Source organism: Hyla sarda, chromosome 4 (genome assembly GCF_029499605.1).
Source record: "Hyla sarda isolate aHylSar1 chromosome 4, aHylSar1.hap1, whole genome shotgun sequence".
In the NCBI taxonomy this organism is placed as follows: Eukaryota; Metazoa; Chordata; class Amphibia; order Anura; family Hylidae; genus Hyla; species Hyla sarda.
Genome location: NC_079192.1, coordinates 10,219,721 through 10,234,712, shown reverse-complemented (window position 1 = coordinate 10,234,712; position 14,992 = coordinate 10,219,721). Strand labels below are relative to the sequence as shown.

Sequence of the window (14,992 nt, the reverse complement as noted above, 5' to 3'; positions counted from 1 at the left end):
ATGCTCCTAATCTGGGGGACATCTATGCTGCCTACTCTGAGGGACAACTATGCTGCCTAATCTGGGGGACAACTATGCCCCTAATCTTGGGGACATCTATGCTGCCTAATCTGGGGAACATCTATGCTGCCTAATCTGGGCAACATCTATGCTGCCTAATCTGGGTGACATCTATGCTGCCTAATCTGGGGGACATCTATGCTGCCTAATCTGGGGGACAAGTATGCTCCTAATTTGGGTGACATCTATGCTGCCTAATATGGGGGACATCTATGCTGCCTAATCTGGGGGGGGGGGGGATTGTGAAGCCCTGGTGTGTAGTGTTCTAGTGCATCAGCCAACTCCACGCTGTGCCATTCAGCCACTAAATGGTCTCCTCTTGCTGCCAACATGCCCACGCTGTGTCATTCAGCCACTATATGGTGTCCTCATGCTGCCAACATGTCCACACTATGTCATTCAGTCACTATATGGTCTCCTGATGGGCTCTGTCATTGTGCTGCTGTGCGGCAGTGACTCTAAGAGCGATGCCGGTAATCTGTATGCTATTCTGAATAACAGTATTATTTCACTACCCCAGCACACTCCATATGCGTTTTAGGACACAACAAAGTGTTCTATACCCCTATAGAGGCTGTATGTAGGCTAGAAATAGAGTTTTTTTTATCGGCCGAATCAAATTTTTGAAAAGTTCGCTCATCTCTACTGGAAACATACTCAGTTTTCCCCCTTCACCACCATTCTGGTATCCTGGTATATTCTCCTGTGGCCTGACCTTACCTGTTGATTTTGTGCTGCGTAGCCCTCTAAGTTTTACAGTTGCCTATCCTGACTTATTCTTGCTTGTCCATGTTTACCCTTTTTTTGCTGTTTCAGTGTTGTTTCTGCCCTTGTGTCCATGCTCTGGCTTGTCTGAGTGTTAAGTCTAATTGGCTTTATTTGTGGGAGTGGCGTGGGGTATATAATCGCTTGCCTCCTCGCACTCCCCTAGGTTTTTTGGTACCCTGTTTTTCTTGCCTGTTGTTTCCCCTTCCTGTGTTCCCCCGCCGCTCACCTGGCCCGCCCGGTTCCCGGTCCCGAGGGAGTGGAGTTGCGCCTGCTGCCGGGCTCGGGGATCCCGTCCCACGCTCCAGATCGCGGCGCGGGGCTGCGGGGGGCGGGGTCTCCATTCGCCCCGGCGGTCGGCGTCGCTCCACGGTTACTCCTCCTCTCAATCCAGAGGGCGAGAGGATGCGTGCTCGCCGGGCTCGGGGGCCCGCTCCCCACTCCAGCCGGCGCCGCGAGGCGGCTGGGGGGGCGGGGCTTCGTGGCCCGGCGGCCCGCGTCATCACGGGGCTGCGGGGACGGGGCCCCGCCGTTGCGGGGGGCGGCGCCAGTCCCCGGAGTCACACCATCCCTGTCATGGGGGCCGGCCGGGACGTTCGCAGGGTGCCATCCCACAGCCGGGTCCGGGCGCTCTCCCCCCTTTTTTTTCTGGCTCCCGGCGTGCTTATGCATGGTCGGGTGCTGCGGGGGGGGAGCGTCCGGGGTCTGGGCTGTCGGGACGTGAGCATCACCCCCCCCCCCTCTCCCTTCTCAAAAAAAAAAAAAAAGGAGGGGGCACCAAGAAGAAGAAGGGGGGAACCAGGGGGAGGGCCTTCAAACTTCTCCCCATCAAGCAAGACCTGTGGCAGTGGCATGGGGTAAAATGGGCAGGCAAGTATTACTTTGCCACTAAACTCACCTTTGGAGCCAAAAGTAGACCCTGGCTTTTTGATCAACTAGCCACGGCCTTACACTGGGCCTTACAACATGTCTCCAACTGTCACTACACTATTCACTATCTGGACGACTTCCTGTTGCTGGAACACCCTGGTCACAGTCCCTCCAATCTCAGGTCACTGTTGAGGCTGTTCAAGGAAGTTGGGGTCCCAATCGCACCCCATAAGACCGAAGGCCCGTCCACTCAGCTCACCTTTCTAGGCATCATCTTAGACACAGAGGAAATGCAAGCCAGGCTTCCCCAGGAGAAACTGGCTAGGATCCGTGAGGTTATCCAGAAAATTACAAAGTGCCACACAGTATCCAGGGTGGAGCTCCAAAGCCTCCTAGGCATGATGGCCTTTGCAATGAGGATCATTCCGCAAGGTAGGTCATTCATATCCAGATTCCTGGACTTACTTCTTTCAGTTTCCGGGCAGAGGCATGTCATTCGAATTGACAGCGAGGCAATGTCAGACCTGGCCATGTGGGGTCACTTCCTGAGTAACTGGAATGGAATCTCGTTCTTTGTCCCCTCAGCCACGGAAAGATCCCCCTCCGTGGTTTCTGACGCCTCAGCCGTCGGTTTCGCCGCTCTCCATGGCGCACATTGGTTGGCCAGTCCTTGGCCACAGGACATACTGCTTATCCCGAATTTTCACGAAACTTCGGCCTTATTCGAGATCTATCCAATAGTAGCAGCCGCTGCCGTATGGGGTGGTTCGTGGGTCAACTCCACTGTCCGCTTCAGATGCGATAACATGGCCACAGTAGACATCTTAAGGAAAGGGCGTTCTAAGTCCCTGCATATCATGCGTTTTGTCAGGAAGTTTGTCTTGATCGCTCTTCAGCATAATTTTCACTTTTATGTTGAGCACATTGAGGGTACCAAAAACACAGCAGCTGACGCTCTGTCACGAGTTAACATGAAGCTGTTTTTTCAGGTACACCCAGAAGCAGACATCGTCGGGGTCCCAGTTCCCTCAACACAGTATCTCCAGATGGACTAACAGACTTCATCACGGTGGCAAATTCTTTAATCAGACAGTCCCTTGCACCCAGCACCACACGGGCGTATGACGCAGCTCTAGCCTCTTTTTCCGCGTTCATGCACAAACAAGGTCTCCCTGCCACAATTTCGGTGCGTTCCTCTCTTGCTTATGTTGGTTTCTGCCATTCTTCTCTTCACCTCTCCTACAACACCATCAAGCTTCACTTAGCAGGGTTACAACACCATAGATCCCTCTCACATCCCGACTCTACTGTCCACTAACCCCATTAAGGCGGCACTTAAAGGCATCCTTGTCCTGTCACGTCCCAAACCACCCTCCCGTGCACCAGTCACTGGCGACCTTTTCCGATCCATGTCCTCACTCCTGGACACTCACCCGTTTGGTCCCAGACTCAGCACTGTCATCAAAGCAGCGATCTACTTGGCCTTCTACGGATTCTTGAGGCCGGGGGAGTTCACACGCTGCGGTCGAAGGTCACGGGGTCCTCTCCTGAGCCAACTATCACCGCACGGGGCAGGGTTTGCACTCACTCTGTCTTCCACCAAAACCTGTAGATGGGGAGCCACCATACGCTATTTTCCTACTTTTCACCAATGGTGTCCGGTCCTGGCCCTCACACAACTCCTTTCCACGTTCCCTGGACGGCCAGCGGACAGCCCTCTTCTGCCGGTCAATGGGTCAGCACTCTCCTCTTCACAGTTCACCAAACACGTGCGGTCCCTTGTCAGAATCCTGGGACACGAGCCTAGTTGTATTTCAGGTCACTCGTTTAGGATCGGAGCAGCCTCTGCAGCGTTTAAACACAATGCCCCTGCACACGTCATCAAGAAGTTGGGGCGCTGGAATTCTGGCTGCTTCGAGCGCTACGTCCCTGACCCGTCCACCAAGATGGCGGGGGTGTTTAAAGTGTTGGCTCTGTAAATTCAAATAAAACTCAGTTGTACCCTACCTCCGACTCTTTGCCCTCTATCAGGCATACCCACGGTCGCGGTAATTGGGCACACCTCATCCGCTAGTTTTCCCTCTTAGGTCCTCTAGATGGTCTCCTGTTTCCAGGTCGGTAAGTACGGTCAGTATTATACAGTTTGTACAGGTCCCACTCTAGGCTCTTTGAGCCATGACCACAAGTGTTAAGCCTAATTGGCTTTATTTGTGGGAGTGGCGTGGGGTATATAATCACCCCTCTCCCACATCTGGGGGCATGTGTTACGTTGGCGTCACCCACCCAGCCCTCCCTCATTCTCATAATTCTCACTAGGGTATGCCCTCTATCAGGCATACCCACGGTCGCGCTAATTGGGCACACCTCATCCGCTAGTTTTCCCTCTTAGGTCCTCTAGATGGTCTCCTGTTTCCAGGTCGGTAGGTACGGTCAGTATTATACAGTTTGTACAGGTCCCACTCAGGGCTCTTCGAGCCATGACCACAATTTATCTTAAGCCCCTTTGCTCCAGCACTAGTTTGCACTTTTTCCTACTATGGACGTGAAATACGTATCCAAGAATGCCCAGTATGTAAAGAAACATGTCCCCAAACTAATTTGTGATTTCTTTTGGCCATTGAGAAATAAGTATATTCAGTAGTTATATTATTTATTAAAACTGGAGCCACAGAAACTAAATGTGAGGGGTTTATGATATACTGGGGTTCTTGATCCAAGGAATCGAATAAATGAAAAAGTACATCTGGCTTTACACAAGTTAAAAATACAATTGAATACAGGCCGCCTTCCAGAAGATTCCTCCATTCCTCCAAGGTGAGCTTAAGGGTACGTTCACACGAGCGGATCCCCAGCACGTATTACACTGTGGATCCCCTGCTGAAGGTCTGCTGTATGCTGCCTGTACAGGTGCCTGCGTCGCTACAAGCAGACACACTGAAGTGATGTACGAGTCGCTGCACATGCGCGGTATATTCGCACACATCACGGCCACTCCCCCTGCTCTATGAGCTATGCCGATAGCTGCCGCGATGTGCGAGTATACTGCGCATGCGCAGGCACCTGTAAAGGCAGCATTCAGCAGGGATCCACTAGTGTGAACGTACCCTACGTACCCTACGTACCCTAATAGTGATCAGAATTTATTTCTGCAGAATAGAAGAGCTTGGAGAAATATCCTCAGGTGACCGTCTTCTCTTTGGGGGTTTTCAATGACAGGACAGCACTGGCATCAATGAGGGAGGTATCCACCTACAGGAAAAACTGCTTGGAGAATTCTGGATGGTGCAAAATAAGGGCAGGACATATGCAGCTGAAAAAAAATTATTTTCATCCTATAGATTTCAGGCTTCTTTAGTCAGTGCAGAAATAAGAAAAGTTAGAGAATGTAAATTAGGAATAAACTGTGGGCAGAAATCTCTGTATGGCATGGAGGGTTTAGGCTTTTTTTTTTAAATCAATTCTTTATTTATGAATTTTCAAGACACAACAGTTGAGTCAAACAAGGAATTCAACAGTAACCATATAAGTTCACAAGTACATAACGTCTGAGACATTCGACATACTGACAAATTGTAGGTCTTTGCATAATGAGACCTGTGTATGTACAAGTCCCCTTATAAACCCATGAGGGAGACATTGTGAGCCGGGGACATGACATATATGTAAGGGTGAGTGAAAGGGCCCAATGTCCACGAGTGAGGCCAGCTGCGCCTGTAAACCAGGGATGATCTGTCTCAAGCAAGAAGATTCAACTTACATGGTAGCATTGGGAGAAGATGAGATGGAAAGAGGGATTAGGGAGCAAAGAACAAAAAGCAAGTGGTCAGGGATTAGAAAGTGATGAAAGAGAGAGAAAGGTGGAGGAGGTCAGCGTAAGGTATATGGGGCCAGAGTGTGGGGTTCAGCGAGGAGGGAATGGGAAATTGGAGAAAGGAGGGTGACGGAGGGTTTAGGCTTGTGGCAAATACATGACGGCAAACAGTTTCTCTGGATCACTTTGCAACCTTATTTTAGACAAAATGTAACCCGAGAATGTCCGGGGTCACTTCTTAAAGACACACCACAAGATTATTATAAAGTCTATTCTTCCTTAACCACTGTAAGACCCAACGTGATGGGGAGCAAATCAGAACTTGTGGGGGCCCGTTTCTACCCAGCACACTTTTCTGTAAAAATGACACCTTAAATGATACCCAACTTATATAGGTTTGAATTTGTTTTACTTCTGTTAAAGTACCTGCAAACCAGCCCTACTCTCTGTATCCCTGACCTAGCCTTGGGACAATTAGGAGGTTCCGGTGTAGGCCCAGGTCACATGGACAGGGGACCTACTTTTCTTGGCAGGAAATTCATACTAGGGCAACAACAGGTCTGGCTATCTACCCATCACCTTATTGGGGCTGCTTTAATATACCAATGTTTATTATCCATATCTTAAAGGACATCTGCAGCGTAATTAACACTTATCCCCTATCCACAGGATAGGGGATAAGTGTTTGATCACTGGGGGTCCGACCTCTGGGACCCCCTGTGATCTCCTGTATGGGGCCGCGGCTCTCCCGTTCAGGGGGCGTGTCGGCCGCAGCATGACGTTGCAGCCGGCACGCCTCCTCCATACATCTCTATGGGAGAGGCAGGGAGGCAGCGTTCGTGCCTCCCTGTCTCCCCCATAGAATTGTATGGGGACGGGGAGGAGACGGGGCGTCACCGTCAACCTCTAGGTCGACGCTACGTCACCATGAGCGCTAATGGCGTCTCCCCATTAGGGAGATCGTGGGGGGTCCCAGCGGTCGGACCCCCCGCGATCAAACACTTATCCCCTATCTTGTAGATAGGGGATAAGTATATATTGCGCTGCAGTTGTCATTTAATGTTTTGATATGTTTAACTATTTGCTCTGTGTGATTAATAAATATCTGAATGGAAATGTTTTTTGTGATTTTTTTACTTCTGTCAAAAAATTACAACTTTATGCATGAAAATTAGTAGGTTTAACATGTCCTATTCTGACCCCTGTAACTTTTTATTTTTCTATATACAGGGCTGTATGAGGACTCATTCTGTGCGCCATGATCTGAAGATTTCAGCAGTATAATTTTTGTTTTGATGGGACTTTTTGATTGGTTTTTATACAAGTTTTTTAAAGTATACAGAGTGACCAAAAATATGCAATTTTGGATTTTGGTATTTTTTTTACGTATACGCCATTGACCATGCGCTTTAATTAATGTTATATTTTTATAGTTCAGGCATTTACACATGTGGCGATACCACATAGATTTATTTTTATGTTTTTCAATTTTTTTTATGTGGAATTTGGGAAAAGGGGGTGTTTTAAACTTTTTATAAGGAATGGGTTAACGTGTTTTTTTTAAAAGTATTATTAAACTTTTTATTTTTACAGTTTATTAGTCCCCTTAGTGGACTTTTATGAGGAATCATTAGATTCCTCATACAGATCAATATAGTACCATATAACTACATTGATCTGTGTGCTCTGCGCTCGACTGATAAAGCCTGGTCCTACCAGCTTTATCATTCTCAGAGCTGCAGCAGCCACAGAAGGAGAGGTAAGCCCTCTGGCTACCTCAGCAGTGGATCTCCCCCCCCACCCCCCCGCGATCATGCGGGGGGGGGGGGGGGGGCTGGCGATAAACCCCACTGGACCACCAGGGATGGTTTAAATGTCCCTTTAGACGCCACTGTCAGCTTTGACAGCTGCAATCTAAAGGGTTAGTAGCCGGCCACAGCAATCGCCACGTGTCAGCTATTAGCGCTGGCCCTCAGCTACAATAATCAGCTGAGGGCCAGCCGAGCCCGCGCCATACCCCGTTAACGGCACAAGGACGTGTATACATGTCCTATGCCGTTGACCAGTTAAAGGGGTTATATTAACTTTTCACTATTGTGCCCTGATGTCAAGTGGTTTACTTGCCCTACATGTGTGGGGTGGATCGACCCCTTTTTTTGTAATTCCATGATCCTCCCAGGTTTACCATTTCTCCAAGTCTCTGGTTGTCTGTTGTCTCGAGCCTTTTCCAGACTCCTGTTCGGCTTGAGACAACAGCTAATGACGTGTCCGGCCCATCTGGAAGTGCCGCCACATGTGTGCGGCCCAGTGGCCCGTGACCTCAGCAGTCTGCAGACAGTGGGGGACAAATTGAATGCTGGTACAGCAGCATGTACAGTTGGACCCTACACGTCATGAGAGAGCTTCTTGTCTCTCTCTCTTTTTTTTTTTAAATGTCCCTAATAATGTTCCACTTCTTCTTTTCCTCCCTGAGAACACACTGACTGACTGACACTAAACTTATCTAACCATGATCTATCCATCATAATTCTTATTTTTTCGTCAATGTATGCAAACTGCAGCCGCCATGTTGAGAGTTTTCAACAAGGCCAAACTCAAAATGTACAAGATTCATAGAAATACCAACATTTTGAGATTTTCAGGTCGACTCTATTTTGTAATAAAAAGATTTGCATGAACATTCTTGTAGAATATTCTATCATTTTAAAAAAGAACTAAGAAAGGACAGGATTGGAGAGTAAAGTGACAGGGAGCCCAACCACAATGTGTGATAAACATTCCTATTACTGGATATCATGTACACAGCTCTGTAATCCTGTTACTGGGGAACATAGAGTTATAGCGGCCACCAACATTATTGGCTGCACACTACGCTCTTCCAGTGAAGCTAAAATAAAATGTAAAGTCAGTAATCCAGAACCCAAACCAGTAACCAAGAATAAACACATACTCAAACAACACCAAAGGGTTTGTGAAACATCTGTGCTACCAATCAGTTTAGCTTTGGGTCAATCCCAGGAATCTAGAGGTTTATACCCTTTATCCCACTCCAGGCTGTGGAAGATGAACTTCTGCTGCTAGAGGGAATGAGGTTGTTTTCCTGGAGTGGTCCCAGTGTGAGAGGCATGGCAAGTCTGCTCCAGGCACAATTATTGTTGCCCATATTTAGTGTCAAGTACAAGTAGAAAAGTCAAGGCAGCCAGCACAAGTTCAGAGTTAGTCATCTGTGTCAAGCACAGGAGGGTCAGCGCAGTACACAAGCATCAGGCAGAGGCAACATCAAGTACAGGATAGCAAATGGATGAGAGAAGGAGGGAGGCCAACCAGATTGTAGGGAGGGGAGTAGTAATTAAAGGGGTATTCCTGGATTTTTTTTTATTTGACTATGCTACAGGGGCTGTAAAGTTAGTGTAGTTCATAATATAGTGTCTGTGCCTGTGTGTGAAGGTTTTCTCACAATTCTTCTGTGATTTTCCCCCAATATTTATTTTTAACAGCATACAAAATGACCATTGTCTCAGATTTTTCCCAGCTTGCAATGCTGCCGAGACCTGACCTCACTAGTCAGCTGATGACAGGGAACCTGTCTGCTTCAATGGGTGGAGCGATCACTTGGTGGGAGAAAGATCAATCTGCAACTAATGCAACTGTAGGAACCCTGATTGAAAACCCCAGGTCTTTTGAATGGATGCAGCTCATTTATGTTTCAATGGGTGGGGTGGCTGATGTGTCGGAGGGAGGGAAATGGAATTATGGGATTTGTAGGCAAATAAGAAAAACTCAAAAAAGGAAATACCAGTTCACAAAAAGCTAGCCAAAGTGTAATGCTAATCTCACAACATAGCCATTGAGCCCCAAGACAAGTGCAGATCCTTCCTAAGCATGTCCATTACTGCCTGCCAGGTACGTACTAAAATCACCTTATGGTGGAGAACCCCTTTGAGACCTGGCCATGGTGAGTGCCAACTGCTGAAGTTTCTATACAGTATATAATAGAAGACGTTCTTTGGCACAGGACCTCCTCAGTTATGCAGAATAAAAAATAAACTTTTTTTTATCTCTATAAGGAAGTTATATGCAGTATATTGTAATGTTTTGTATATTTTTATAAATAAATAATTCCGATTGTTAGAATCTGCTAATGATTTATTTTTATATTTCTTCATTGATCAGAACCCTCTAGACTCATCAGACGATAGAAGAGATATCTCCAGGGGGTTCTTCTACCTGGTCCCTTGTCTTCATCTTGTAGATAAATATCAGCAGGTAATGCTTCACATTCAGGGGTCTGGTGGTCATAGAAGCTGACGCTGCTCCTGTGTAACATTGTCCTCCATCCCCCCCCAGAGACCTGAGAGCAAAGAGAAGAGATATTCATCTGAAAATGAAGAATAAAGAAATATCTGATGTAAGTGACATTTATATAACATTACATGAGAAGACTTCTTATAGGTGACTGGAAATGTCTGAAATATTATAATCCATCTGCACAGATCAGACATAACTATAAAACCACAATCCACACATTTTGTAGCCCCTCACACCACTGACACAGCTCTGACCCATTGAGGACCAGACCCAACAAGTCTACAGAAGGAATCCTGTGTGTCTGCACCAAGACTTCAGCAGCGGTGAGGAACACCCCACAAGACCGGACGTTTTTTTGGAGCTCTGACCCAGCCGTCTATCTATTACAATATCTCCCCTTGTCACAATCGCTCAGATTCTTTACATTTCCCCATTTTTCCAACATCAACTTAAAGAACTTCACTTGCTCCTAATATCTCCCGCCCCAGAGGGGCGCCATTGTCACCAGATAATCCATGTTATCCCCTTCACCTTTCTTGCTTAGTGATATGACTTATCGCTGAACAGTATACATACATTAATATGTTCACTATTCTGGCAAGATTGTGATGCTTCAGCCTATCTAAGTAATTCCTAGTCTCTTTTTTTGATAATTAGTAATAATGTTAGTGATAAATGTTGGTCGATTCCCACAGCAATTATTTGTGGAAAACTCAAAAATGTTGCAAGATAATTTGAAAAAGCTGGCAATTTTTTTACATTTGAAATTCTCTGCTAGTAATAAATATAACAGGTAGAAAAAATATTAAAAATCAAGAGCGATTCCGGACAAAATAAAAATCACCCAACTAGCCCACCACCTCAGTATAGACAGGGACTTCGTACTCTCATGACACTCACAAGACTCCAAACACCAGAGTGTAAAAAAAAAAAAAAAAGGATTAATTCCAGCTAATCTCTTAGCTAACATCTGGCCACCATGTTTATTCATAAAAACCACAATGCATCTTCCATGTTTTTTTCCCCATGAAAATTCCAAGCATTAAACCACCCATAAATTAACACAGGTAATCAATATATTTTCATCGCTCAACCTGCTGTAAGAAAACTGTATTACAAGTGCTGATACTAATGTATCTGTGCCCTGACAGGCAATACCCTATTCATTTAAATGGCCCGAGCAATGGCCCAATTGGTATACATATGGAAAATGACCCAAATGTAGTCACTAGCTGACTATGCTCGGGCAATTTCAATGAGTTGAGCCCGTGCCTTTCCAGGCATGGATATATTGGCATGTCATTTTGACAGTTTCTGGATGTATCTGTGCCTCGGAGGTATAAATTGAGAAATGCATCTAAACTTAGTCATATGTCTTATGATCAGAGTTATCTCTTCTGGATTTATAACACACATTATACCTACTGTCTAGATCTACATACAGGAGAACAACAGGACGGAGGTCACAGAGTTCCTTCTCTTAGGATTTCAGGTCAGTCGAGGTTTAAGACTTTTCCTGTTCTGTCTGTTCCTTGTGGTTTATTGTCTGATAATATGTGGGAATCTCCTGATCATCACCCTGGTGTCCACCAGCAAGAACCTCCACACCCCAATGTACTTCTTCATCTCACATCTGTCCATCAGTGACATCTTGGTGAGCTCAGATATTGTCCCCAACCTTCTCCACATCCTACTGAATAATGGGGCGACCATGACTTTTATTGGTTGTATGACTCAGTTTTATCTCTTAAGCACCTCAGAAGCATCTGAATGTCTTCTCCTCGCTGTGATGTCTTATGACAGATATGTGGCCATCTGTAATCCTCTCCGTTACTCCTCTATCATGACAAGTGGACATTGTGTTATACTGACCATCATCTCTTGGTTCATTGGATTTTCTGTTACTTCTATTTACACCATAACAATAGCAAAGCTAAACTTCTGTGGTCCCAATGTCATTGACCATATATTCTGTGACCTTGTTCCCTTACTAGAACTTTCCTGTTCTGAAACATTTATAATTCACTTGGAGCTTTATTTTACAGGCATTCCACTTGTCTTCATCCCAACCACCATCATTGTACTGTCTTATGCTTATATAGTTTTAGTAATCCTAAGAATCCCATCCAATACTGGTAGACAGAAAGCCTTCTCCACCTGTAGCTCCCACCTCATTGTGGTCTCCATATTCTATGGGACTATATTCAGTGTTTATATTGTCCCAACAAAAGGCCGAACACTGACCATGAGTAAAATCCTCTCCCTGCTATATACTGTGTTTACTCCTTTGCTCAATCCCATTATATACAGTCTGAGGAATGAAGATATTAAAAAAGCCGTACAGGAAACGAGTTATGTGGTAAATCGTCTCCGATAAACTACACAGATACACATCAGATTGTAGACCACAACTTGTGGGGACTGTTGTTCCAGAACCTTGTACAGTGATGCATCAAGTTACAACTCAGGTTACAATATTTTCACCATATGAAATTATGCTTGCTTTATCCATATTAGTTTTCTTTAATCCTAATGTTTTCCTTATCTTTGAATGACATTTACTGGCTTTTCATAGAGTTATTGTGTTGAGATACAAAATACAACATACAATTGTCATCCCAGAACCAATTGTAACTTGTGGGACCACTGTACATTGGTGAACATCAACACCTTCAAGATTTTTGTGAATTATCTGTATGCCCTGGTGTTCTCTAGACCTGCTTACTGACCTTACCAGTAAGGGATGGAAACCAATATGCTTCATGTTCACAGTAGAGTCATATATAAAATCAACACGACTGCATCGAGTGAGATGTGTTGATGGGCACACTCTTCTATTAGGGTTATCCAATTTATCCCTATTTACTCATTTAGGTTGTATCTCTCAGAACCCATAGGGTTAAACGGTCCTGACAATTTCTTTTGTTTACTTTTTGTTGCTGGGTTACGCCCGACTGTCTGGACTGGTCAGCTGACCTTGATTGGAGCACCTGTTTTGGCTCCTATATAAGCTGGCAGTCTGTTCCCACACCCTGCCTGCGAAAGAGCTTCAACTCCTAGCTAGTGTGTTTATTATCCTGTATTTTTGTAACTATCCTATTGGCTCCGTACTCTGACCCTTCTCCTGTTTCTGCGACTTGGCACTTCTGTGATCCCTTGGTACTGACTCGGCTTGTGGACTGTGACTTATTGTGTGTGTGTATGTTTAGATATAATTTCTGTTAGTCTGTGTGCTCCTTACAATATCCTGACTTATACAATATCCTGAAATAATTGCCCCAAAGGCCTGGGAGGAGAGGCAAATGAAGATAGATGGCCATTTAGGGTGTCAACTCATTTTACGGATTAGTAACAAAAAATAAATAAGTAAATAAATAAACATATGTGATTGTGTTGCTGTTGTGGGTTTGCTCCGCTTGTGCCACCACTTACCTCCCTACCAGTTCTCACAGGCACGCACTTGAGAAAAGGTCCAGTTCTGACCCAAAATGCTTTGGATGTGCAATCTTACTTATTTTATGCTATTTATCTTGGAATAAATCTTTTAACTCTGGAGAAGCGCCATCACTGGGATCATTTGCCTATCACCATCCTCCTTATGCACAGGCAAGATAAAACATTAATTCTTTCCATACTAAGGTTTAGCCAAGGTCTTCGTGGTGCCCAGTCTCAGAAGTGTACTGATATGACCATAAATATGTTGGGGGCCACAGCACAAGGTGCAGGCTTCAGAAAGGGGGTGGGATTGCCGTGCAGGAGAGTAATATTGACCAATAAGCAATTTTCTTACCTCTCTGTGGTCACTGTCACTGACTCCAATGGACACTTTCATCAGTTCTAAGAAGGAAAGTGATAATTAGTGTCAATGTCGATGTCCTATCAGTGATGACCAAAGCTAACATGTCCATCAGGTGCCCACTGCTAAGATGTCTGACCAACAGCAGATATCACTCTTCTAACCAGTCAGATAACCCAAGGGACTGTGTAGCCTGTGCCAGTCTACTGTCAAATTGTCAGGTGTTTTGAGGGCCAAATTTACTGTGGAGGGATGAGGTGGGTATGGTCAGTGACATTGTCGAAGGCACAGTATGCGGTTATCTTATGTTTAACAAAAATATCCAGGTTCATTTTATTATCATTTATCAAACCAACTTGCTTGAGCTGTTCTCAACTACATTTAGAGATACGTTTACAGCAAGCTCTATGAATAGAAGCATTTTACAGCCAGGAGCGGTCCCATTGATATGAATGGGAAATGTACTGATCTGTGATTGTCTACCCGTTATGCCTGCCATGTCTGCATGGCGGAGGCACCACACAGGTTATTGTTACTGACACGTCTTCAGAGCATTAACATTACGACACATAGGTGGTTGTTTACCCATCATGACTGCCATGTCTGCAGGGGGGGGCACCACACAGGTTTTTGTTGCTGACATGTCTTCAGAGCAATAACATTACGACACATAGGTGGTTGTTTACTCGTTATGCCTGCTACATTTGCAGGAGGATGCACCGCACATTTTATTCTTACTGACATGTTGCTTCATAGCTTAACGTCTCGATACCAGGTACACATATATTCGTAGTACCGGCCAAGTCTGCAGGGGGATTCACTACCTAGGTATTATTGACACTTCTTCAGGTCTCACAGCTAAGGGTATGACTGACTGTGTTTCTTAAGGTCTCAGCCTCAGGTAAGCTGTTACATGGAGTCTCGATTAATCTACAGGTGAACTTACGTCATAAGGTTGTCATCTTCAAAGGTCTGTCATGTTGTCAGGTTATATCATTGGTTTAATAAGATATTTTTGCCTCTTCATGGCAGGAAATAGCAGGAATAGCACTATGCTCATGCCGGGCAAGCATTTTACAGTTCCCCCCTTGCCATGTTAACAAAGGTAAGTTGGTTCATATGTACAGAAGTGGGTTTGGTTCAGTGACGGTTCGTTTTATTTCAGCGTGGTCGTGATTAGCACAGCTGCTCGGTACTACGTATCCACTTACGTGGTGACTAATTAATAACTGCAATTCTGTTTCACGAGTTATAGCCCAGCATAGGGAATGTCAGGCGGCTAGTGTGTGAGGTATTAATTTATGATAATCATTATCCTTGTCATTCATCCTACCAGGTTGATTTTTGCTCACTAAAGGCGTGCCCTCAGGAAGCCATTAATG

The 14,992-nt window shown here is 45.4% G+C and overlaps 1 protein-coding gene across 1 annotated transcript; it reads left to right on the top strand.

The window, feature by feature from the left end:
* The first annotated feature begins 8,269 nt into the window (after nucleotides 1–8,269).
* Nucleotides 8,270–12,191, top strand: LOC130367241 (olfactory receptor 476-like). Its single transcript, XM_056569646.1, has 4 exons — nucleotides 8,270–8,473; nucleotides 8,560–8,622; nucleotides 9,680–9,772; nucleotides 11,247–12,191. Exons 1-4 carry the CDS (start codon nucleotides 8,270–8,272, stop codon nucleotides 12,189–12,191), a joined length of 1,305 nt encoding a protein of 434 aa, XP_056425621.1.
* The last annotated feature ends 2,801 nt before the right edge of the window (nucleotides 12,192–14,992 follow it).

Excerpts from the sequence above, each read along its gene's own strand:
- LOC130367241 (XM_056569646.1), top strand. The coding sequence starts at position 8,270 with ATGTGTGATAAACATTCCTATTACTGGATATCATGTACACAGCTCTGT. Across the intron at positions 8,474-8,559 it reads TACTCAAACAACACCAAAGG|GCTGTGGAAGATGAACTTCT; the intron begins GTTTGTGAAACA and ends ATCCCACTCCAG. Across the intron at positions 8,623-9,679 it reads TTTCCTGGAGTGGTCCCAGT|AACCCTCTAGACTCATCAGA; the intron begins GTGAGAGGCATG and ends TTCATTGATCAG.